Below are 26,448 nucleotides of genomic sequence, written 5' to 3'. Positions count from 1 at the left end.
TTGTAACTATGTTGCAGTTGCACCATATAATCATAATCATAATAAAATAGCATACAGTATTAGGTTGAGACACGACAGAAAACGAACTAGGAGATCTTATATAAAGATTTAAGAAAATAATCATTAAACCATTATTAAACATTATTAAAATAATACCACACCAATTTCACCAAAGAAACAAAAATACGGAAATGTATTGGTTGGCAGCGAGGTTTGACTGATGTATGCCCCCACATTAACCTTTCATAAATATGAAATAAATGGTTAAATTAACATCAACCAAAACATTAATTAATACATAACTGTATGGCGGGCTATTCAATTGGCGGGGAAAAAAATTTACAATTCTTCTCAAATGTATTTTTGCTTATTACACCAAAATGGTTGGAACAACCTCAGATGTTCGCCATCTTAACACAGACATCATCATAATCTATATCTGACATGTTCAGCAAAACGCTGGTAAAAAAAAGCATGTTATGCATCCTCCGGGAAGATAGGTGGCAGTATGCACTCAAAAGACGCAAGAAGAAGAAGAAGAAGAAAAACAACCAAGGAAGCAGCCGGAAGCAGCTCTCCTGAAAGTAAAAAAGAAAGCGTAAAAGAAGAACAACTTTCCTCCATTTCAACTAAATGAGGTTTGTTTGTTTGTTTGTCTGAAGTTTGTCTGCGTAAAAGAGAATATTGTATTGTTTGTTATGGACATTTGATTTAGTCATTTCTTTACAGTTTGAACGTAGTTGTTTTTTTGACATGAACTCCTTGGACTCTAGCCCCTACGGAACCTCTCCCTCCGCTGTATAGCTCCGAGATGAGGTTCCTCGTTTCCCTCTGCCGTTTGAGCAGGACATTGTCGCACATTTTCCACTTTACATGTTTCTTACCCCTTTCTGCACATCGTATCCAAAAAGTAAAGCTTTTACGCCATTCTCTCAGATGTTTTAAGTTCTAGCGCACCATAAAACTATCCAACGAGTTGAAGAAAGTATTTAATTTGCCTCTGTCCTCAGCCGGGTTCCATAATATTTTGCATTAGAAGATGCAATTCAACATTTGACCAGTAGGGGAATCAGTGATGTTATCTTTACGGGCGCAACTCTTGCGCAATGTCTTAAAAACATGTAACTGGATGAGGACCGAGGCAAATTAAATACTTTCTTCAACTCGTTGGATAGCTTTTATGGTGCGGTAGAACTTAAAACATCTGAGAGACTGGCGGAAAAGCTATACTTTTTGGATACGATGTGCAGAAAGGGGTAAGAAACATGTAAAGTGGAAAATGTGCGACAATGTCCTGCTCAAACGGCAGAGGGAAACGAGGAACCTCATCTCGGAGCTATACAGCGGAGGGAGAGGTTCCGTCGGAGCTACTTGGACTCATTCCCTATTCAGTTGTATGCAGCCATGCTGGTATATGTGTTTGTTTGAAGTGTAATTTCTATTATCATTACATCTGTTTGTTTGTTCACTATATATAGGTTTACTTCTTTAGCCTTGGATTAAGACTACCATACAGGTATTTTATCGAGTCTGATTTTTACTTTCGTATCTATGATAGTCTTGGTCTCAACCCCCCTAATAGTCACTGGACATCCGCGCGGAAAGCCGGTACTTCTCCTCACATGTTCAAAACAATCATATTAAGTATCTAACCTATAGCCACGGATGTTAACTAGACATTCGAAACACGTGTTCACTGTGTTGGTCTGTATTTTGCAATAGATCTGTTTTATTCCCGTGTTTTTTCGGATTCTGACAGTGGTGACGGGGCGCATCAGGTGAAGGTCGGTATTACACTCAATGTAAACAGGATGTAAACGATGGGGGGGAATGGCGTTCAGGCACAGACGGGATTAAAACGCATATCTATTGAAAAATAAGGATTAATACAGTGAACAAATACTCCGAATGCTGAGTTAACATCCGGGGCTACAGGATAAGCAACTTATATTTTGCATTTGTACAAAGACCAACACTATCATAGTAAAATACATCTGATAGTCTTGATCCAAGGTTAGGTTTACCGTTTTTTTCTGTTAGGTTTTAGGTTTATGCTGTTTGTTTGTTTAATGTTGTATTTAAGCTAAAATAATTTATGTAAATGAGTCACAGTGAAGCTATCACAATGTAAACACAATGTTTGTCTGTCAGTAGAAAAATCCACTTTTGTCATGTTGTTATGACAGACTTTCTGACAGTAATGTATGTGAATCTGCAGCATTGCATTTTTATACAGTGTTCTTGTTTTGTTGTTTTACACAATGGTGGAATAACTAAGTAACTGAATTTACTCAGTGCTGTATTCAAGTAAAATGTTGAGGTACCTTAAGATTATTTACATTCCATCTACTTTGCTACATCTCAGAATATTTGCTTATAATTTACTTATTATTTATTACTTACCTTGCAGATGTATTTATTTATAGTTATTACAAAACTAACATTAACCAATTAAGCCCTATTTTAAAAGTAGGATATTCTAAAATAGTCGACCTATAAGCTCACAATGTGTCACATCAAGTTGTGAGCTGATAGATCTGCTATTTTGTGAAATGGGACGTTCTGCATAATGAGTACTGCAAGTATGTTTTGCTGACAATATTGTACTTTTACTCAAGTAACCGTTTTAAAGTAGGATGTTTTACTTGTAAATGTATTTCTACATTGTGATATTGCTACTTAGTACTTTAACTTCACTAACAAAAAAAGAAAGTTCTTCCACCACTGTCTGAACCTATGTACCTGTGTGTGCTCATTATAAACGGCATGTGAGCAGAATTCCAACGAATGTTTTGGAGAACGCTCGTTTCGTTTTGCATAACTCAATGTCCTATTTATGTGCAATTTAGAAACGGGTAATAAAAAAACGGATTTGAAGTTTTTTTTAAAAATTACACATACGTTATAGACAGTCTTTTTTCACTTACAACAAAGTAGCATCTAGGTTTAAGTGGTTAATGAATACTTATCTAAAAAAAAAAAGAAACGTTATCAATTACTCACCCCATGAAGCAGGGCCGGCCGCTGCCATAAGCAATATAAGCGGTCGCTTAGGGCCACAACCACTAGGGGGCCACAAAAAAATATATATATATATTTTGTATTTTTTACTTTCATATTGTAATTATGTCATGTATCTCCTATCCAACAACTAGCGTTAATATTTTAGTATGCAATAAAAAATGACATAATGATTTTATAATGGGGGTGTTTGGGGGGGGGGGGGGGCACCCCAAAAGAATATTGCTTAGGGCCACGAAAGTCGTAGGACCAGCCCTGCCATGAAGTCTTGAATTCATGGAGATTTTTGTTTGTCACATGAGACAATAATCCAATATTTGACTAATGAAGTTAATAGGAGACCAATCTTAACAAGAGAAAAAACATATATTTTTTTCTAACCTGAATCATTAGTAGGCTCATCAGTAATCCCTGTGATAGTTGTTTTGGAGTTTATATTCTTTTATAGTATAAATTAAAAAAAACGCAGCAGTGTCCTCAATTATTGAATTATTGGGTCAGGAATGCGACAAAAAAATCAAAGTATTCGAGTTCAGAGAAGAACTGAGTTATTTTCTTTTTTCTGTGTTTGATTTAGAATCCTGTTCAACACAGCTGAACCTTACCTGACCCCCTGAGACTAGGGTTGGATCTGGAACCGGACCAACATTGAGGAACCAGAGTCAGTTCCATGACCATCACATTAGGGAGCGTTTCACACCTACACCCAACCCTATCTGAGACGACCCAGTAAACACAGAGGTTGGTATTTACTTTCCTCACAAATGCACCAGATGTACAAGCTGACAAAACGTTACGATGAAAATGAAATATTGTCAGCTTTTTTTTAAAGGGTGACACCATCTGTGTCCATTCCTGATATCAATATGTACAGTAAACATTTTGAGGGGGGAGGGGTTAGGTTATGACTTTTACAGCGGCCAGTTTGGATGCTTAAGCATGCTTAAGTCGAGGGACACTTTTCCCCTTGGTGATCAACAAAACTAATGCATATCAGATAGCGGCTTTCTAGTGTCCTCATTCACTTCATATCAAACTACTTTATTTTTTCTTTTCACCTCAGCAATGGTGTAGAACACTATACAGTATAGAATGTCTACAGGCAACGTGGAGCCAAGCTTTTCAGTTATTGTACTGACAGTATGTTCAGATTTCAGTACTCTAGGTTTTTGCATGGTTTAAATAGGCTCTCCCCCTCCCTCCCCCTCTATTGTTCCCTGTCTATACTAATTATATAGGAAATAAACTTGACTGTGATCTCATTAAAGTGTGTGTGTGAGATTAATGGTGAATTTGTGTGCGTGTACTTTGCAACAGGTCTGTGGTGGTGTGTCGAAGCTCCGCTCCCTGCCAGACTCATCTGAGACGATAAGATTGACCTTCAGATCAAACACAACTTCCAGTGAGGAGAACAGACTGTCTTTCCACAGCTACAGGAGGGAATACTGACCCAGACCACTGGAACCTGCCCTCTGTCAGCTGAAGTATTGAGCAGAGTGTTTGTAGCTTCACTCTGAGACAAAATGGCTTCCAACTCGTCTCTTCCAGAAGAGGATCTTTCCTGTCCTGTCTGTCGTGACATCTTTAAAGATCCTGTTGTCCTGTCATGCAGCCACAGCTTCTGTAAAGAATGTCTTCAGAATTGGTGGAGACAGAAGAGAATAAATCAATGTCCAGTTTGTAAGGAAATACATTCAACGGATCATCCACCCCGTAACCTGGCTCTGAAGAACCTGTGTGAGGCCTTCATACAGGAGAGACATCAGAGAGCTTCAAAACGTCAGAGAACTTCATCAGGGTCAGAGGATATCTGCAGTCTACATGCTGAGAAACTCAAACTCTTCTGTCAGGAATGTCAACAGCCAGTGTGTGTTGTGTGTCTTCATTCAGAAAAACACACCAACCACAGTTTCCGACCCATCGATGAAGCTGCTCTGGATCACAAGAAGGAAGTCCAGAAATCACTGAAGCCTTTACAGGAGAAACTGAAGGTCTTTATTAAAGTTAAAGCAACCTGTGACCTAACAGCAGAACACATTAAGGCTCAGACCCGGCACACAGAGAGGCAGATTAAAGACCAGTTTAAGAAGATTCATCAGTTTCTACAAGAGGAAGAGGAGGCCAGCATCACTGCACTGAGGGAGGAAGAGCAGCAGAAGAGTCAGATGATGAAGGAGAAGATTGAGGGTCTGAACAGAGACATATTAACCCTTTCAAACACCATCAGAGCCATAGAGCAGGAGCTGAGAGCTGAACACATCTCATTCCTGCAGAACTACAAGACCACAATGGAGAGAGTCCAGTTCAAACTGCAGGACCCACAGCTGGTCTCAGGACCACTGATAGACGTGACCAAACACCTGAGCAACCTGACCTTCAGAGTCTGGGACAAGATGAAGGACATTGTCTCCTACACTCCTATCATTCTGGACCCCAACACTGCCCATCCAGTCCTCATCCTGTCTGATGATCTGACCAGTGTGAGATGTGGAGGAAGACGGCAGCTTCCTGACAACCCAGAGAGGTTTGACTGTGTGCCCTTTGTCCTGAGTTCTGAGGGCTTTAACTCAGGGACCCACAGCTGGGATGTTGAGGTTGGAGACAATCCATCGTGGATGCTGGGTGTGTTAGCAGATTCTTTTCAGAGAAAGGGAAAATATCTGGGTCAAATAATGTGGTATATAATGTTAAGGGAAGGTGAATACACAGCAAGCAATATGTTGTCATTTACCCTTCTCTCATTGAAGCAGAAACCTCAGAGGATCAGAGTCCAGCTGGACTGGAATGAAGGAAAGCTGTCATTCTCTGATGCTGATACTAACACACACATACACACCTTCACACACACTTTCACTGACACACTCTATCCACACTTTTTATCTGATTCTCTCCCTCTGAAGATTTTACCAAGGAAGGTCAGTGTAACTCTGGAACAACATAGTTAGACATGATGATGATGAGACATGACTTAATTTTGAGAATCTAAATGATTGTCTTGTGGTCTAATAATAATGGCAGATTATTATATGCTCATAATGGCATGAGAATGTTAATGATGGTTAGTGATGATGATTACATTTGGAGAATGAGGGGAGTGTTGCACTGGGTTAGGGGTGTAACGGTTAAACGAATCGATTTAATTGATTATAAAAGATCACTTATTTTAATAAAATAATTGACTTTCAAAAATAGCAGATATACCAACTCACAATTATATATGACACAAGAACCTCTAGATCGGCTATACATGTGACACTGTTTTGGGACAAAATACAGCTTAACAGATATACCAACTCACATGACACAAGAACTATTAATCAGACCTTTTCTCTCATATATAAAAAAATTATCCTTGTGTTTATTCATTGATATACTGTATACAAATTACTATTAAAAAAATATATCGCTAAGAAGATAAGTGCTAGATACAGCCCTAAACTGGGTATTAGTACTTTTTAATAAACACATGGGTGATCCTCCAGAATGATACATGTAATCAATTATTAAAAGACATATAATCACATTTATATGTTCTTTCACTGTGATAACATCAGAACTGTGTGGTGTCATGAATGCAGTTTATTTTTCCATCTCTGTAAACTCTCATTGTGAAATCCACTTGGTGTTTATATTATATATTCATATTTTTTTCCACTTTGGCGGTAAAATAATTTTGCATTAGTGTTGCCTTATTTTTGCTACTTCTTGATGGGTATTCATGCTGGTTCTCTACTGTTTGGATCACTGTTTCTAAACATTGATACATTTGACAAATGTCTTCTAAATCCTAACAGTATTCTGAAAAAATGTATATATCAGTGGTGCTCAAACGTTTTCATGTCAAGGAAATGTATATGCATTTGGCCACTGACCCCCATCTCAAAATATTTTGGTCCAGGGACCCCCAGATGCAAAGATTTCAATACAAAATGTTCGCTTTAAAATAATATATATATTCAAAGATTTTCACATTTTCACGATTTTTCAAAAATTGCAGATCTACAAGCTCATAGTGCGGCACTCGGTGCCGCACTATGAGCTTGTAGATCTGCTATTTTTGAATAGCCAAAGTGTAAAATAATGCTTTTTAGCTCAAATAAAAAAAAGACACAGATGCGTTCCAGGTCTTAATTGGTTAAACGGGTGGTCTTTGAAGTGAAAAGCGTTTAGTATCATACTGTAGATCATTGAAAAGTTGTTTATACTGAACACTGATGTTGGCCATATATGTTTTAAGTGAATACTCAGATTTATTGTTTTCCTCTTTTTTATGTTTAAGTGAATACTCAGATTTATTGTTTTCCTATGTTACCAGTTCAAGTATGATGTTACATTTGTTTGTACCTGTGTATTGATTCTACTGTCAGTTTAGAGTTCTTTAAGTGGACAGTTGATAGTATTTCATGTGACCGTAAATTGTTTTAAATACTGCACACGTGCCTTTAATTTTATACACTCTTGACACTCTTTTAGTCAAAATGTGTCAATGTTCCTGACTGTTGAAATAAAGACTTTGAACATGATCACATTGCCTTGGATGCGTTTGTTCTATCCCACTCTATTTTGAATTTCCTGAGTGAGTGTGTTTGTTTTTACTATTACAATAATAATGTTGAGGACTCAGAGTGTGTTACTATAAAATGATCAGATTAATAAACTAATACTGTTGTTTTAATATAATCTATTATATTAAGGAGAAAGAAGTAACGTGTGTGTGTGTGTGTGTGTGTGTGTGTTTAAGGAAACGTTAAATGCTAAAGCTGGACCTGTTCCAACACCTGTACTGTTACCTTATATTAAACACACTGGACCTGTTCCAACACATGTACTGTAACCTTACATTAAACACACTGGACCTGTTCCAACACATGTACTGTAACCTTAGGCTACTACAGCCTTTCTCAAAGTGGGTGTTGTGACACTAGTCCAGGGGTGCCGCAGAATACTTGGACAACATTTTGAATGTATCAATATCTCTACATTTTAACCACTTAAGACCCTCTAGTTTAGACTGAGTAAAACGGATCTAAGTTGCTCTGTACTTGGTACATTATTTTTATTAAAATCTACACCAAACCTCTTCGCAAAAAATAGCAGGTGGACCAATAATGTGCCAGTGGACCTGGGACCTGGTGCAAGTTGTATTTGTATATGGTTTTATTTGTATAAACTATACTATTTTCAAATGTTTATATACGTACATTTCAGTAAATGTCTACTAGTTTCTGTACTGTTCCACTGCTGTCACAACTTGATAAATAAAGTAATTTGATCTCATTTAAGACAGAAAACAAGGGGTTTAAACTGAAAACTCTGCAGGTGTAAATGTGGTAAAAAAAAGCTGATTTAATATTACGCCAGGAAGTCATTCATGCTGTATTTTAAATGAGATTGTACAAATGGAACCAAATGGACCCGTAACGGTACCGCAATGAACAACTGAATTTCCCCCACAGGTGGGTTTGTAGATCTGCTTCTATGCCCAGGATAAGTGCTCATAGGCGCGGATAGGAGCAGTGAGGAGAGTTGGTCTCTGTATTGTATGTTTTATTGATTAATTGAGTACAATGAACCACAATGGAAACCAGCCCCCTGGGACGTTTTGTGTTATCCTTTTAGCATGACCTTTGACTGTTAATAATCAAGTTAATAAAGTATTCAATCGATCAAACACTTGGACATTGTAACTATGTTGCAGTTGCACCATATAATCATAATAATAATAAAATAGCATGCAGTATTAGGTTGAGACACGACAGAAAACGAACTTCTTATATAAAGATTTAAGAAAATAATACCATTATTAAACATTATTAAAATAATACCACACCAATGTCACCAAAGAAACAAAAATACGGAAATGTATTGGTTGGCAGCGAGGTTTGATTTTGACTGATGTATGCCCCCACATTAACCTTTCATAAATATGAAATAAATGGTTAAATTAACATCAACCAAAACATTAATTAATACATAACTGTATGGCGGGCTATTCAATTGGCGGGGGAAAATTTTGTACAATTCTTCTCAAATGTATTTTTGCTTATTACACCCAAATGGTTGGAACAACCTCAGACGTTCGCCATCTTAACACAGACATCATCATAATCTATGTCTGACATGTTCAGCAAAACGCTGGTAAAAAAAGCATGTTATGCATCCTCCGGGAAGATAGGTGGCGGTATGCACTCAAAAGACGCAAGAAGAAGAAGAAGAAAAACAACCAAGGAAGCAGCTCTCCTGAAAGTAAAAAATAAAGCGTAAAAGAAGAACAACTTTCCTCCATTTCAACTAAATGAGGTTTGTTTGTTTGTTTGTCTGAAGTTTGTCTGCGTAAAAGATAATATTGTATTGTTTGTTATGGACATTTGATGTAGTCATTTCTTTACAGTTTGAACGTAGTTGTTTTTTTTACATGAACTCCTTGGACTCTAGCCCCTACGGAACCTCTCCCTCCGCTGTATAGCTCCGAGATGAGGTTCCTCGTTTCCCTCTGCCGTTTGAGCAGGACATTGTCGCACATTTTCCACTTTACATGTTTCTTACCCCTTTCTGCACATCGTATCCAAAAAGTAAAGCTTTTACGCCATTCTCTCAGATGTTTTAAGTTCTACCGCACCATAAAACTATCCAACGAGTTGAAGAAAGTATTTAATTTGCCTCTGTCCTCAGCCGGTTCCATAATATTTTGCATTAGAAGATGCAATTCAACATTTGACCAGTAGGGGAATCAGTGATGTTATCTATACGGGCGCAACTCTTGCGCAATGTCTTAAAAACATGTAACTGGATGAGGACCGAGGCAAATTAAATACTTTCTTCAACTCGTTGGATAGCTTTTATGGTGCGCTAGAACTTAAAATATCTGAGAGAATGGCGGAAAAGCTTTACTTTTTGTGCAGAAAGGGGAGGGAGAGGTTCCGTCGGAGGCTCCTTGGACTCATTCCCTATTCAGTTGTATGCAGCCATGCTGGTATATGTGTTTGTTTGAAGTGTATTTTCTATTATCATTACATCTGTTTGTTTGTTCACTATATATAGGTTTACTTTAGGCTTGGATTAAGACTACCATACAGGTATTTTATCGAGTCTGACTTTTACATTCGTATCTATGATAGTCTTGGTCTCAACCCCCCTAATAGTCACTGGACATCCGCGCGGAAAGCCCGTACTTCTCCTCACATGTTCAAAACAATCATATTAAGTGTCTAACCTGTAGCCACGGATGTTAACTAGACATTCGGAACACGTGTTCACTGTATTAGTCTGTATTTTGCAATAGATCTGTTTTAATCCCGTGTTTTTCGGATTCTGTCAGAAGTTTCCTGTATTCCTCAATGGGTGGTGGTGACGGGGCGCATCAGGTGAAAGTCGGTATTACACTCTATGTAAACAGGATGTAAACGAGGGGGGCAATGGCGTTCAGGCACAGACGGGATTAAAACGCATATCTATTGAAAAATAGGGATTAATACAGTGAACAAATACTCCGAATGCTGACTTAACATCCGGGGCTACAGGATAAGCAACTTATATTTTGCATTTGTACAAAGACCAACACTATCATAGTAAAATACATCTGATAGTCTTGATCCAAGGTTAGGTTTACCGTTTCTTTCGGTTAGGTTTATGCTTAGTGTGAGTGTTTGTTTGTTTGTTTGTTTAATGTTGTATTTGGCCTAAAATAATTTATGTAAATGAGTCACAGTGAAGCTATCACAATGTAAACACAATGTTTGTCTGTCAGTAGAAAAATCCACCTTTGTCATGTTGTTATGACAGACTTTCTGACAGTAATGTATGTGAATCTGCAGCATTGCATTTTTAGACAGTGTTCTTGTTTTGTTGTTTTACACAATGGTGGAATAACTAACTAACTGAATTTCCTCAGTACTGTATTCAAGTACAATTTTGAGGTACCTTAAGATTATTTACATTCCATCTACTTTGCTACATCTCAGAACTTGCTTATAATTTACTTATTATTTATTACTTACCTTGCAGATGTATTTATTTATAGTTATTACAAAACTAACATTAACCAATTAAGCCCTATTTTAAAAGTAGGATATTCTAAAATAGCCGATCTATAAGCTCACAATGTGTCACATCAAGTTGTGAGCTGATAGATCTGCTATTTTGTGAAATGGGACGTTCTGCATAATGAGTACTGCAAGTATGTTTTGCTGACAATATTGTACTTTTACTCAAGTAAACGTTTTAAAGCAGGATGTTTTACTTGTAAATGTATTTCTACATTGTGATATTGCTACTTAGTACTTTAACTTCACTAACAAAAATCAAAGTAGTTCTTCCACCACTGTCTGAACCTAATGTACCTGTGTGTGCTCATTATAAACGGCATTTGAGCCGAATTCCAACGAATGTTTTGGAGAACGCTCGTTTTGCATAACTCAATGTCCTGTTTATGTGCAATTTAGAAACGGGTAATAACAGCCTGTCGACCCGGACGGTTTTGAAGTGATTTGAAGTTTTTTTTTAAATTACACATACGTTATAGACTGTCTATTTTCACTATTTGACTTACAACAAAGTAGCATCTAGGTTTAAGTGGTTAATGAATACTTATCTTTAAAAAAAAAAATCCATCAATTACTCACCCCATGAAGCCTTGAATTCATGGAGATTTTTGTTTGTCACATGAGACAATAATCCAATATTTGACTAATGAAGTTAATAGGAGACCAATCTTAACAAGAGCAAAAACATATTTTTTTTTAACCTGAATCATTAGTAGGCTCATCAGTAATCCCTGTGATAGTTGTTTTGGAGTTTATATTCTTTTATAGTATAAATTTAAAAAATACTTTTACCGAAGCAGAGTCCTCAATTATTGAATTATTGGGTCAGGAATGCGACAAAAAACAAAAAAATCATAGTATTCGAGTTCAGAGAAGAACTGAGTTATTTTCTTTTTTCCGTGTTTGATTTAGAATCCTGTTCAACACAGCTGAACCTTACCTGACCCCCTGAGACTAGGGTTGGATCTGGAACCGGACCAACATTGAGGAACCAGAGTCGGTTCCATGACCATCACATTAGGGAGCGTTTCACACCTACACCCAACCCTACCTGAGACGACCCAGTAAACATAGAGGTTGATATTTACTTTCCTCACAAATGCACCAGATGTACAAGCTGACAACACGTTACAATGAAAATGAAATATTGTCAGCTTTTTTTAAAAGGGTGACACCATCTGTGTCCATTCCTGATATAAATATGTACAGTAAACATTTTGAGGGGGGGGTGGGTTAGGTTATGACTTTTACAGCGGCCAGTTTGGATGCTTAAGCATGCTTAAGTCGAGGGACACTTTTCCCCTTGGTGATCAATAAAACTCTAATGCATATAAGATAGCGGCTTTCTAGTGTCCTCATTCACTTCATATCAAACTACTTTATTTTTTCTTTTCACCTCAGCAATGGTGTGTCTACAGGCAACGTGGAGCCAAGCTTTTCAGTTATTGTACTGACAGTATGTTCAGATTTCAGTACTCTAGGTTTTTGCATGGTTTAAATAGGCTCTCCCCCTCCCTCCCCCTCTATTGTTCCCTGTCTATACTAATTGTATAGGAAATAAACTTGACTGTGATCTCATTTGTGTGTGTGTGTGTGTGTGTGTGTGTGTGTGTGTGTGTGTGTGTGTGTGTGTGTGTGTGTGTGTGTGTGTGTGTGTGTGTGTGTGTGTGTGTGTGTGTGTGTGTGTGTGTGTGTGTGTGTGTGTGTGTGTGTGTGTGTGTGTGTGTGTGTGTGTGTGTGTGTGTGTGTGTGTGTGTACTTTGCAACAGGTCTGTGGTGGTGTGTCGAAGCTCCGCTCCCTGCCAGACTCATCTGAGACGATACGATTGACCTTCAGATCAAACACAACTTCCAATGAGGAGAACAGACTGTCTTTCCACAGCTACAGTATAGGAGGGAATATTGACCCAGACCACTGGAACCTGCCCTCTGTCAGCTGAAGTATTGAGCAGAGTGTTTGTAGCTTCACTCTGAGACAAAATGGCTTCCAACTCGTCTCTTCCAGAAGAGGATCTTTCCTGTCCTGTGTGTCGTGACATATTTAAAGATCCTGTTGTCCTGTCATGCAGCCACAGCTTCTGTAAAGAATGTCTTCAGAATTGGTGGAGACAGAAGAGAATAAATCAATGTCCAGTTTGTAAGGAAATACATTCAACGGATCATCCACCCCGTAACCTGGCTCTGAAGAACCTGTGTGAGGCCTTCATACAGGAGAGAGAGAGAGCTTCAAAACGTAAGAGAACTTCATCAGGGTCTGAGGATCTCTGCAGTCTGCATGCTGAGAAACTCAAACTCTTCTGTCAGGAATGTCAACAGCCAGTGTGTGTTGTGTGTCTTCATTCAGAAAAACACACCAACCACAGTTTCCGACCCATCGATGAAGTTGCTCTGGATCACAAGAAGGAAGTCCTGAAATCACTGAAGCCTTTACAGGAGAAACTGAAGGTCTTTATTAAAGTTAAAGCAACCTGTGACCTAACAGCAGAACACATTAAGGCTCAGACCCGGCACACAGAGAGGCAGATTAAAGACCAGTTCAACAAGATTCATCAGTTTCTACAAGAGGAAGAGGAGACCAGCATCACTGCACTGAGGGAGGAAGAGCAGCAGAAGAGTCAGATGATGAAGGAAAAGATTGAGGGTCTGAACAGAGACATATTAACCCTTTCAAACTACATCAGAGCCATAGAGGAGGAGCTGAGAGCTGAACACATCTCATTCCTAAACAACTACAAGACTACAATGGAAAGAGTCCAATTCACACTGCAGGACCCACAGCTGGTCTCAGGACCACTGATGAACGTGACCAAACACCTGAGCAACCTGACCTTCAGAGTCTTGGACAAGATGAAGGACATTGTCTCCTACACTCCAGTCATTCTGGACCCCAACACTGCCCATCCAAAATACACCCTGTCTGGCGATCTGACCAGTGTGAGACGTGGAGAAAGACAGCAGCTTCCTGACAACCCAGAGAGGTTTGACTTTCTGGCCTTTGTCCTGGGTTCTGAGGGCTTTAACTCAGGGACCCACAGCTGGGATGTTGAGGTTGGAGACAATCCATTGTGGGCACTGGGTGTGTTAGCAGATTCTTTTCAGAGAAAGGGAAAAGATCTGGGTCAAATAATGTTGTATATAATGTTAAGGGAAGGTAAATACAGAGCACGCAAAAAGTTTTCAGAGCCAGTCACTCTTCTCTCAGTGGAGCAGAAACCTCAGAGGATCAGAGTCCAGCTGGACTGGAATGAAGGAAAGCTGTCATTCTCTGATCCTGATACTAACACACACATACACACCTTCACACACACTTTCACTGACACGCTCTATCCATACTTTTTCACTGAGTCTCTCCCTCTGAAGATTTTACCAAGGAAGGTCAATGTAACTCTGGAACAACATAGTTAGACATGATGATGAGACATGACTTAATTTTGAGAATCTAAATGATTGTCATGTGGTCTAATAATAATGGCAGATTATTATATGCTCATAATGGCATGATAATGTGATGATGGTTACATTTGGAGAAAGAGGGGAGTTTTGCACTGGGTTAGGGGTGTAACGGTTAAACTAATCGATTTAATTCATTATAAAAGATCACTTATTTTTATAAAAGAATTGACTTTAAAAAATAGCAGATATACCAACTCACATGACACAAGAACTATTAATCAGACTTTTTCAATCATATATAAAAAAATTATCCTTGTGTTTATTCATTGATATACTGTATACAAATTACTATTAAAAAAATCTGCGCTTTACCATTTTGCTAAATATAAAACGTTATCGATATAATAATCGTTAAGAAGATAAGTGCTAGATACAGCCCTAAACTGGGTATTAATACTTTTCAATAAACACTTGGGTGATCCTCAAGAATGATACATGTAATCAATTATTAAAATACATATAATCACATTTATATGTTCTTTCACTGTGATAACATCAGAACTGTGTGGTGTCATGAATGCAGTTTATTTTTCCATCTCTGTAAACTCTCATTGTGAAATCCACTTGGTGTTTATATTATATATTCATATTTATTTTTGCTACTTCTTGATGGGTATTCATAGTGGTTCTCTACTGTTTGGATCACTGTTTCTAAAAATGTATACATTTGACAAATGTTTTCTAAATCCTAACAGTATTATGAAAACATTATATATCAGTGGTGCTCAAACGTTTTCATGTCAAGGAAAATTATATGTATTTGGCCCCCGACCCCCATCTCAAAATATTTTGGTCCAGGGACCCCCAGAAGCAAAGATTTCAATACAACATGTTCGCTTTAAAATAATATATATATATTCAAAGATTTTCACGATTTTTCAAAAATAGCAGATCTACAAGCTCATTGCGCGGCACTCGGTGCCGCACTATGAGCTTGTAGATCTGCTATTTTTGAATAGCCAAAGTGTAAAATAATGCTTTTTAGCTCAAATTAAAAAAAGACACATATGCGTTCCAGGTCTTAATTGGTTAAACTGGTGGTCTTTGAAGTGAAAAGGGTTTAGTATCATACTGTAGATCATTGAAAAGTTGTTTATACTGAACACTGATGTTGGCCATTTATGTTTTAAGTGAATTCTCAGATTTATTGTTTTCCTCTTTTTTATGTTTAAGTGAATACTCTTTTCCAATTGTGTTACCAGTTCAAGTATGATGTTACATTTGTTTGTACCCGTGTATTGATTCTACTGTCAGTTTAGAGTTCTTTAAGTGGACAGTTGATAGTATTTCATGTGACCGTAAATTGTTTTAAATACTGCACACATGCCTTTAATTTTATACACTCTTGACACTCTTTTAGTCAAAATGTGTCAATGTTCCTGACTGTTGAAATAAAGACTTTGAACATGATCACATTGCCTTGGATGTGTTTGTTCTATCCCACTACTTTGAATTTCCTGAGTGAGTGAGTTTGTTTTTATTATTACAATAATAATGTTTAGGACTCAGAGTGTGTTACTATAAGAAGTAACGTGTGTGTGTGTTCTTTAAGGAAACGTTAAATGTTAAAGCTCTAATGAGAGTCTAGTTCATCATTGAACAAATTAAAATCAAGTTAATGTTTCACAGACCTTCCGCAGGGCAAGCAGAAAAAACACCACCAAGCCAATATAAATATCTCTAGTAGCATTAACTCAATACACATCTGTCTTTTTATCAACTTCACACAGTGCACACCGCCAACCTTGATTGATAGGATCACTGATCCTCCTTTATTTGTTTTCATTAATATCTTTTTGTTTTATTTGATTGACTCAGATCTCTCATGGCCTTATATGTTAGTGAAAGATTGTCAATCACCAAACATATAGCATGTATAGATGTGTTCTTGTGTTGGTATGAGGAGCTTGTATGTGTCCTTTGTTTTGTAACATGTCTGAGCTGAGCTCAATCCAATATAACAACAATGGAAATATCAGTCATTATGGTTCTGCCTGAACTTGTGCCACAGTGACACCTTGTGGCGGTGCATACATGCTGCACGAGCTCTTAACCACAAGTCATTCACCCTAAACCAGTGGTCTTCAACGTTTTTCATCCCAAGGACCCCCTAGCTGAGAGAGAGATGAAGCAGGGACCCCCACTACATATTATATACAATTATGTTCTAGAATAGAGTAAACTTTTTTGTAGATTCCATATAGTTTCATTGTTTGACAACACGATCATCAGTGTATTTTGGATTCATGTTAATATGTATTTTTCAGACATTTTACCACTTAAACCATCAATACTTCCATCTACACTACACCTCTTTGCCGAAAATAGCCGATCTACAAGCTCACAAAGCCTGGTGTTGTGAACTTATAGATCTGCTATTTTTGGCTAAAGTTAATCTCCCCAGAATAGGGATGCTAGGGTTCAAGTGGTTATGACCCCCAAATGAAGACCCCTGCCCTAAACTGCAAACAGAAGCAAACAACAAAAAATGGTACAGACAGGATATAAACAGGTGTCACTAATAGACTGTTTAATTACATTATCCTATATGCAAAGTTTCTTATTCAAAAACAAAAGTGTTCTAAATCACTGCCTACATCTAACCTTTCTTCGGAGAACTGAATAATCAGCTTATTAAAAAATAAATAAGTGATAAGGTATTAAAAATGTATATAACTTTTACCCCTGAAACCACTGACTAAATAATTGTGAACGTCCAGCAGCAGCAGAGCAGCATTACATTTAACTGCCATGATTTTTGTTTCATTTTATTTTATTTTCAGATTTGTTTAACAGTGTATATGATTTATTTATTGGAAAGTGTTTTTGTTTCGTTACCACTGTGTGTGTGGGGAGAGTTTTTATGTTCTGAATCTGCCCGGAACTAATATAATGTCATGTCATTTATTTAGGGGGACTTTCTACATTTGAACTAGATGAGGTTTGTTTGTTTGTTTGTATAAAAGAGAATATTGTATTCTTTGTTATGGACATTTCTTTACAGTTTGTACGTGGTTGTTTTGTACATGAACACAAATCATGATGACATATAAGGGACAGACAGATATACACACTACTATACAGAATGTCATACAATCAGTTTACAGGTTACTGGTTTGGAAAAAAAAAATATGTACAAGAGAAAAAAGAGGAAGAGTTCGGGGAGGGGGGGGGGGGGTAGGTTAAGATTTTGACAGGGGCCATTTTCGAATTGCAGCCTCCTGAAGGTGTTTCTTTAGGGCAGTTTTGAAAGTGAGTAGGGTTTTACACTCCTTTTTTTTCCTCTTGTTTGTACAATATAACCCTAACCCTAACTCATAGAGGTTTGACCTCTATGAGTTTGTCCTGGGTTCTGAGAGGTTTAACTCAGGGACCCACAGCTGGGATGTTGAGGTTGTTGTGTTGGTATCAAAATGTACTTAAAGTACCAAAAGTAGAAAGTACTAATATGCAGAATGTCCCTTTCAAGTTTTAATAATTGTAATTCAATTCAATTCAATTCAATTTTATTAAAGTGTCAAATCACAACAAGTTGTCTCAAGACACTTTACATGTAGAGAAGAGACCCGACAATCCCACCCTGAGCAAGCAATTTTGCGACAGTGGCAACGAAAAACTCCCGCTTAACTGGAAGAAACCTCAGGCAGACCCTAGGCTCTAGGGTGGCGGCCTTCTGCCTCAACCGTCGGGGGAAAGAAGAGAGAGAGAGAGGGAGAGACAGAGGAGAGACAGAAAGAGATACAGTACAGGTAGTAACAATAACAATAGTAGCAAATATAATAGTGTAAGATAGTATATGATAATATAATATAGTACAGCAATAATGTGTATGCAGTATATAATGGTATAATATAAGAATGTTAAGATCATATACAGTATAGTGTAGTGGTATAGTGTAGTGTAGTAGAAATCCACGGTCGTGCTCCATGGAGAGGCCCGGTCCGCAGTCACAGTCTTGAGCCGCAGCTGGGGGTCCGTAGTGACAGTCCATTGGACTGCGACGTGGGAGACAAAAGAAACTCCGGGGAGCGGGTCCCCGGGTGTAGAATTAGTGGCAGGCCTTACTAGAGCGTGAATCCGTACAGGGTTAATTTCAATTGTACCAATGGGAAACCCACACAACCAAAAGGGAGGACGAGAAGAGAGAGGACGAGAGAGGAGAGAGGAGAAAGGGGGGGAGGTGGGGAGGGAGAGGGGAGAGAGGATGACTATAGGGTGACTGAGTCTATACACTTCGGCTATAGGCTTTATCATAGAGAAAGGTTTTTAATCTAGTCTTAAATATACAGAGTGTGTCTGCTTCACGGACTGAGACTGGGAGAAGGTTCCACAGCTGAGGTGCCTGAAACTTAAATGCTCTGCCTCCTGTTCTAGCTTTTTTGGGGTTTCCTGGAGCCGTAAGCATTTTTTCATACTGTGGACGCAATGGTGTTCTGGCTGGTTTATAGGGCTTGATGAGTTCTTTGAGATATACTGGTGCCTGTCCATTGAGAGCCTTGTATGTGAGGAGGAGAACTTTAAACTCTATTCTGTATTTAACCGGGAGCCAGTGCAAAGAGGCAAATGAAGGAGTGATATGATCTCTTCTTCTGGTTCCTGTCAGTATGCGCGCAGCGGCATTCTGGACTAGCTGCAGGCTATTTAGGGACTTACTTGGGCAGCCTGATAATAAAGCGTTGCAATAGTCCAGCCTAGAAGTAACAAATGCGTGAACAAGTTTTTCTGCATCATTTTGGGACAGAATGTGCCTAACTTTTGCAATATTACGCAGGTGAAAAAAGGCATTTCTTGAAATTTGTTTTATGTGGGACTGAAAGGACATATCTTGGTCAAATGTGACTCCCAGATTCTTTACAGTGGCCTTGGAGGTCAAGGTAATACCATCTAGGGTAAAATTATCATCGGCTAATTTATCTCTGAGGTGCTTAGGGCCAAGTACAATAACTTCAGTTGTATGTATAACAATCTTTTGAAAATAGATGCGACGCATTGTGAGCTTGTAGATCTGCTATTTTCAAATGGCGGTAATGTATACTGTGTGTGCGTGTGTGTGCGTGTGCGTGTGCGTGTGCGTGTGCGTGTGCGTGTGCGTGTGCGTGTGCGTGTGCGTGTGCGTGTGCGTGTGCGTGTGCGTATGCGCGTACGTGTGTGGATGGGTGGGGGGTTGACTGGCAGAATGGTTGGCATTGTGTATGTGTTAAAGGGATAGTTCACCCCCAAAGTGACTTTTTATCTATGGATTAGTCACCCCATGGAGACTTGAATTCATGAATATTTTTTAGTTTTTGCCGCCCGCATTCCTAAGCCAATCATTTGATGACCGGCAGAGGTTCCGGTTGGAGACACAAAGAGACTCCTTTGTGTAAGTATTTCTTTCGGTGAACTATCTTTTTTTTTTTAAAGCCTTGATTAGCCAATTCCTGCAAAAGAATAGAAGAGGAGAGGAGGTGTTTGAAAATGACACTAGAAACAAGCATTCTCCAAATCCCTGTCTGCACATTATGCTTTGTACTCTGTCAATAGTAGAGTAAGACAAATACCGTATATGACCATATACAGTTAGGTTACTGTTGTTAAAAAGGACTAGAATAATGCTAAGTAATTTTTTATGAAGTTGAGTATGCAAAATTGTGCTGTGTGCTGTCGGCGTATAATAGTAATAATAATTATAATACATTTTATTTATAACGCACTTTACATTCTCACGAATCTCAGAGTGCTACAGATTAAAAGCAAGGCATAAAAACAGCATAGGCAACAAAACAATTACAATAGACCCAACTAGGCTAAACTAAAGGGCCAAATTTAGAAATGAAAACAAACAGAAGTCCACGAAGAATTAGGAAAATGCTTTTTTTAAAAGGTAGGGTTTTAGTCAATTTTTAAAAGCATCAGTGGACGCTGGTGCTCTCAGGTGGTCTGGGAGGGCCTTCCACAGACATGGGGCTGTGTAACAGAAGGCCCGGTCACCCGTGGTGCGGAGGTTGGTGTCAGGGACAACGAGAAGGTTGGTGTTGTTGGAGCGGAGGCTTCGGGTGGCAGGTTTTGGGGTGAGGAGTTCTTTGAGGTGTGTGTGTGGGGGGGGGTCAACACATTAGTTTAAATACAAACTTTTGTTTTATTCACGTTTCATGTTTTTTAAATAAAAAGTTTTATTCACCTATTACATGTTTCCTGTCGTTTAAATAAGAACTTTAGTTTTATTCATCTATTACATGTTTCATGTTGTTTAAATAAAAACTTTAGTTTTATTCACATACCACTACAGGTTTCATGTTGTTTAAATAAAAACTTTAGTTTTATTCATATACCACTGCAGGTTTCATGTTGTTTAAATAAAAACTTTAGTTTCATTCACCTATTACATGTTTCATGTTGTTTAAATAAATCATTCACATACCACTACAGGTTTCATGTTGTTTAAAGGGATATTTCACTTTAAAAAAAACTTGGGTCATTTTATCATCTACTCAGGCTTTTGTGAGCCCCCCAGACAGTTTTTAAGTTGCTTGATTCAGTATTTAGATATTTGATATTCATTTTATCAGACACGCCCCCTTCCTATACAAACCCATTATAACTTCAAACTTCATTTTTAACATGTTAGATTCATCGAAAACACCCGTCCTTGGTTCTGGTGACTCACCCTGCCCTCCTAATACGTAAGGGGGCCGTGTTTTTTCGATAACTTTTTTCATTTATTTAAAAAAAATGAAAAAGATTTAATACAATAAAAAATTTAAATAAAATAAATGAAAAAAGTAATCGTTAAAACACGGCCCCCTCACGTATTAGGAGGGCAGGGTGAGTCACCAGAAGCAAGGACGGGTGTTTTCGATGAATCTAACATGTTAAAAATGGAGTTTGACGTTATAATGGGTTTGTATAGGAAGGGGGCGTGTCTGATAAAATGAATATCAAATATCTAAATACTGAATCAAGCAACTTAAAAACGGTCTGAGGGGCTCACAAAAGCCTCAGTAGACGATAAAATTACCCAAAGTTTTTTTTAAAGTGAATTATCCCTTTAAATAAAACATTCACATACCACTACAGGTTTCGTCGAGTTGTTTAAATAAAAACTTTAGTTTTATTCACATACCACTGCAGTTTTCATGTTTAAATAAAAACTTTAGTTTTATTCACATACCACTGCAGTTTTCATGTTTAAATAAAAACTTTAGTTTTATTCACATCAATCAGACTGGCTTTTGTTATGGGCCTTCTGGCCTTTCACACTGAAATGGACCAATGACTGCAGTAACGTGCAAGGGAGGTGGGAGGAGGTTTCTCCTCTCCAAGGACAAAGAGAACACACTGGTCCACTGGTCTAGTGGCCTACTGTCCTGCAGTGCTCAGAGTCAGACCAACACAGGGCACAAGAGGACACAACACAGGCACACACACACTCACAGACAGACACACACTGCAACCACATGCACACAATGGAGTGACCACCACCAAGCAACTAGTATCATTTCAGTTTAACTATCAGACCACTTTTTCAAAGTGACCTTCTGTTGTCAGGAAACATTCGCCTTGGCCAAGTTACAGGTAAGGATGTATATTATGTACAATCCCCATTTCTGATAAATATATCATATAGCGGTTTCTCGTTCTACCTGTACTTTAACTTGACTTTTATTGATTGAATACTTTATTTGTCAGACATGTAAAACAGCATGTGAGACATAAAAGCTAAAAGGATCACAAAAAAGCCATGGGGACTTGTTTCCATTGTGGACTTCTATCTCATCCACGAGTTTCCAGTGTCCCATGAGGCCTTTTGTGAATCTTGCAAGGATGTAATCTTTACTTGATTACATCCAGTATTATTTGTATTATCTTATGTATTGATGTGTTTAACAGTCTCTGTGGAATAATCAAGGGGTCAGCTTGAGATTTTTACATTGACTCCAATACGGAAGAGACAGTTCATATGAATGGCCTTTAGTTTCTCTGTTTTACCCCTGCTGGTGTCAGAAAGAATTTATCTCAATGCAAGCGGATGGGTTTTTGACAAACTGTAGACTAAAAATGGTCATAAATAATATATGCTTCCAGTCGCTAGTTTAAAGTCTCCTTTCAATCACCATGATATGCGTTTTGGTAAACTATGGTCCCATTTATTTTAACGACGATAAAGTAGGTTATGCTCTAGGAGGGGCGGAATGATTTGATTGACAAGCTACACAACCAATAATGGTCTGGTGTCATTCTGCAGGATATGATGCGATTTGAAAGATGGCGGATTTGAAATTGCTGAACAATCGGCTTCATTTACGGTGTGTAGAGTCTAGGGGCGTAACACTGTCCATTATTTTTATACAGTCTATGGCAGGGGTCTTCAACCTTTTCAGGCCAGGGACCCCCAAACTGATGGGGAGATGGAGCAGGGACCCCCTACCTCGTAGGGTAGGGGGGGCTACCACATATATTGTATATTTATGTATAAAATTGTGTTTTATATAGCCTGCTCCTACGCACCTGCCCCAGTAGGTGTGCAAAATAAAAATATTATTTAAAAAAATCTCTACAAAATATGTATAAACATACCATGTGTGTTATTGTGCATTGTGCCTCCGTTTATCTGTATGCTATGGATTAATGTTATGTTTAAAGACAATTTGACTTTTTTGAAAAAAAAAAAAAAAAAAGTATACATTTTTTTTTTCAAACAAAAATATTGTTTAATCAAACAACAATTTCGCGGACCCCCTGCAGTACCTCCACGGACCCCCTAGGGGTCGCGGACCCCCTGTTGAAGACCTCTGGTCTATGGGAATAACGTACCACACATGTACAATGCTTGTACGTGTGAGTGAGAGACCATAAACACATCTTGATTCTGTATTGGTTTCCATGGTGACGATTGCAATCCAGGAGAAGTAAGAAAGAATCAAGATGTGCTGCTAAGTCGAGGGACACTTGGCCTGGGCCGTAGCGTGACGGTCCAGGCACCCTAGGCTGCAATGCCAGCCTGACCCTAGGCTGCAATGCCAGCCTAGCCTGGAAGAGCCAGCCCCATCGATGGCCTTGAAGGGCGGATCCAAACCCAGGGGCTGAGTCTCAGCGCCGCTTCCTATTGCTTCACCAATCTATGTCCCCGCCTCCCCTCCCCTCCCCCCCCCGCTCCCCCCACCCCCCCCCCCTCCCCCCCGGCCTGTGCACGGAACACGCTGACGTCACCAAATTTAGAGCGACGCCCCTCTGCACTCTGATCGGTTAGGAGATAACAAGGTTCACTCCCACTCCGAAACCACCGTTCATGCTAGGCTCTCCCAGGCTTTTTTTCTTTTGAAAAAAAAAAGGCACGGGTTTCCGAGGCTAATGCCAACCTGACCCTAGGCTGCAATGCCAGCCTGACCCTAGGCTGCAATACAAGCCTGACAGCGTGTCGCGAGTTCGACTCTCGTTCCCTACGACCTTTGCTGCATGTCACCCGCCATCTCTCTTCCCATTTCCTGTCAGCCTGCTTTCCCTATCCCTCTTTAAAAACAAAACAAAATTGGCTCAAAAAGCCAAAACAAATATAAATCTAAGTACACTTTTCCCCTTGATGATCAATAAAACTCTAATGCATATCAGATAACAGCTTTCTAGTGTCCTCATTCACTTCATATCAAACCGCCTTTTTCCTTGTTTTTTTTTTTACCTCAGCAATGGTGTTCTGTAGAACAATATGATAATATGCCTACAGGCAAAAAACATAGAGAGAAGCTTTTCAGTTATGTAGACAGCATTGTTGAATGATACATCTCATTCAACCAATTCAATATGTGTGGTGCATACGTTATGTTTAAAGGTTAATTTGTGTGTGTGTGTGTGTGTGTGTGTGTGTGTGTGTGTGTGTGTGTGTGTGTGTGTGTGTGTGTGTGTGTGTGTGTGTGTGTGTGTGTGTGTGTGTGTGTGTGTGTGTGTGTGTGTGTGTGTGTGTGTGTGTGTGTGTGTGTGTGTGTACTTGAAATAGGTCTGTGGTGGTGTCAAAGCTCCACTCCATGCCAGACTCACCTGAGACGATAAGATTGACCTTCAGATCAAACGCAACTTCCAGGGAGGAGAACAGACTGTCTTTCCACAGCTACAGGAGGAAATACTGACCCAGACCAGTGAGACCACTGGAACCTGCTGTTTACTGTCTATCAGCTGATTTTCTTTTATTGAGCAGAGTGTTTGTAGCTTCACACAAAATGGCTTCCAACTTGTCTCTTCCTGAAGAGGATTATTCCTGTCCTGTGTGTCGTGACATCTTTAAAGATCCTGTTGTCCTGTCATGCAGCCACAGCTTCTGTAAAGAATGTCTGCAGAAATGGTGGAGAAGGAAGAGAATAAATGAATGTCCAGTTTGTAAGGAAATACATTCAACAGATCATCCACCCCGTAACCTGGCTCTGAAGAACCTGTGTGAGGCCTTCATACAGGAGAGACATCAGAGAGCTTCAAAACGTCAGAGAACTTCTTCAGGGTCTGAGGATCTCTGCAGTCTGCATGCTGAGAAACTCACACTCTTCTGTCAGGAATGTCAACAGCCAGTGTGTGTTGTGTGTCTTCATTCAGAAAAACACACCAACCACAGTTTCAGACCCATTGATTAAGCTGCTCTGGATCACAAGAAGGAAGTCCAGAAATCACTGAAGCCTTTACAGGAGAAACTGAAGGTCTTTATTAAAGTTAAAGCAACCTGTGACCTAACAGCAGAACACATGAAGGTCCAGGCCCGGCACACAGAGAGGCAGATTAAAGACGAGATTAAAAAGCTTCATCAGTTTCTACAAGAGGAAGAGGAGGCCAGCATCACTGCACTGAGGGAGGAAGAGCAGCAGAAGAGTCAATTGATAAAGGAGAAGACTGAGGGTCTGAACAGAGACATATCAACCCTTTCAAACAACATCAGAGCCATAGAGGAGGAGCTGAGAGCTGAACACATCTCATGCCTGCAGAACTACAAGACCACAATGGAGAGAGTCCAGTTCACACTGCAGGACCCACAGCTGGTCTCAGGACCACTGATGAACGTGACCAAACACCTGAGCAACCTGACCTTCAGAGTCTGGGACAAGATGAAGGACATTGTCTCCTACACTCCTGTCATTCTGGACCCCAACACTGCCCATCCAAGACTCATCCTGTCTGATGATCTGACCAGTGTGAGTTTGGGAGGACGACAGCAGCTTCCTGACAACCCAGAGAGGTTTGACTCTCAGGCCTTAGTTCTGGGTTCTGAGGGCTTTAACTCAGGGACCCACAGCTGGGATGTTGAGGTTGGAGACAATCCATTGTGGATGCTGGGTGTGTTAGCAGAGTCTTTTCAGAGAAAGGGAAAAGATCTGGGTCAAATAGTGTGGTGTATAATGTTAATGGAAGGTAAATACAAAGCAAGCAAAATGTTATCATTTTCAAAGTCATTCACTCTTCTCTCATTGAAGCAGAAACCTCAGAGGATCAGAGTCCAGCTGGACTGGAATGAAGGAAAGCTGTCATTCTCTGATGCTGATACTAACACACACATACACACCTTCACACACACTTTCACTGACACGCTCTATCCACACTTTTTCACTGATTCTCTCCCTCTGAAGATTTTACCAAGGAAGGTCCGTGTAACTCTGGAATAACATAGTTAGACATGATGATGATGATGCTGAGACATGACTTAATTTTGAGAATCTAAATGATTGTCTTGTGGTCTAATAATAATGGCAGATTATTATATGCTCATAATGGTATGAGAATGTTACAGATGGTTAGTGAAGATGGTTACATTTGGAGAATGAGGGGAGTGTTGCACTGGTGTAGGGATGTAACGGTTAAACAAATCGATTTAATTGAACCAACTCACAATAATATATGACACGAGAACCTCTAGATCGGCTATATGTGTGACACTGTTTTGGGACAAAATAGGGCTTAAGTCATTCATCAGACGTTTTCA

The 26,448-nt window shown here is 39.1% G+C and overlaps 1 protein-coding gene and 1 pseudogene across 2 annotated transcripts; both read left to right on the top strand.

Annotated features, from left to right (window-relative positions):
• The first annotated feature begins 544 nt into the window (after positions 1–544).
• Positions 545–15,400, top strand: LOC308102999 (uncharacterized protein). Its single transcript, XM_080452854.1, has 4 exons — positions 545–638; positions 3,599–3,762; positions 4,339–5,963; positions 13,041–15,400. Exons 3-4 carry the CDS (start codon positions 4,545–4,547, stop codon positions 14,466–14,468), a joined length of 2,847 nt encoding a protein of 948 aa, XP_080308980.1. The 5' UTR covers positions 545–638; positions 3,599–3,762; positions 4,339–4,544; the 3' UTR covers positions 14,469–15,400.
• Positions 15,401–24,706: 9,306 nt separating this feature from the next.
• LOC308102998 (E3 ubiquitin-protein ligase TRIM35-like) lies at positions 24,707–26,131 on the top strand (annotated as a pseudogene). Its single transcript has one exon. The product of its transcript is annotated as an E3 ubiquitin-protein ligase TRIM35-like (transcript).
• Positions 26,132–26,448: the final 317 nt, after the last annotated feature.

The sequence above is a fragment of the Gymnoscopelus braueri genome (genome assembly GCF_963280865.1).
Source record: "Gymnoscopelus braueri genome assembly, chromosome: 16".
NCBI classification, from domain to species: domain Eukaryota; kingdom Metazoa; phylum Chordata; class Actinopteri; order Myctophiformes; family Myctophidae; genus Gymnoscopelus; species Gymnoscopelus braueri.
Note: the sequence above shows the minus strand (reverse complement) of the source record. Positions and strands in the feature narration are given on the sequence as shown.

Coding starts and splice junctions, on each gene's coding strand:
- LOC308102999 (XM_080452854.1), top strand. CDS start 4,545: ATGGCTTCCAACTCGTCTCTTCCAGAAGAGGATCTTTCCTGTCCTGTC. Junction 5,964..13,040: donor TAACTCTGGAACAACATAGT/TAGACATGATGA, acceptor TCACTCTGAGAC/AAAATGGCTTCCAACTCGTC.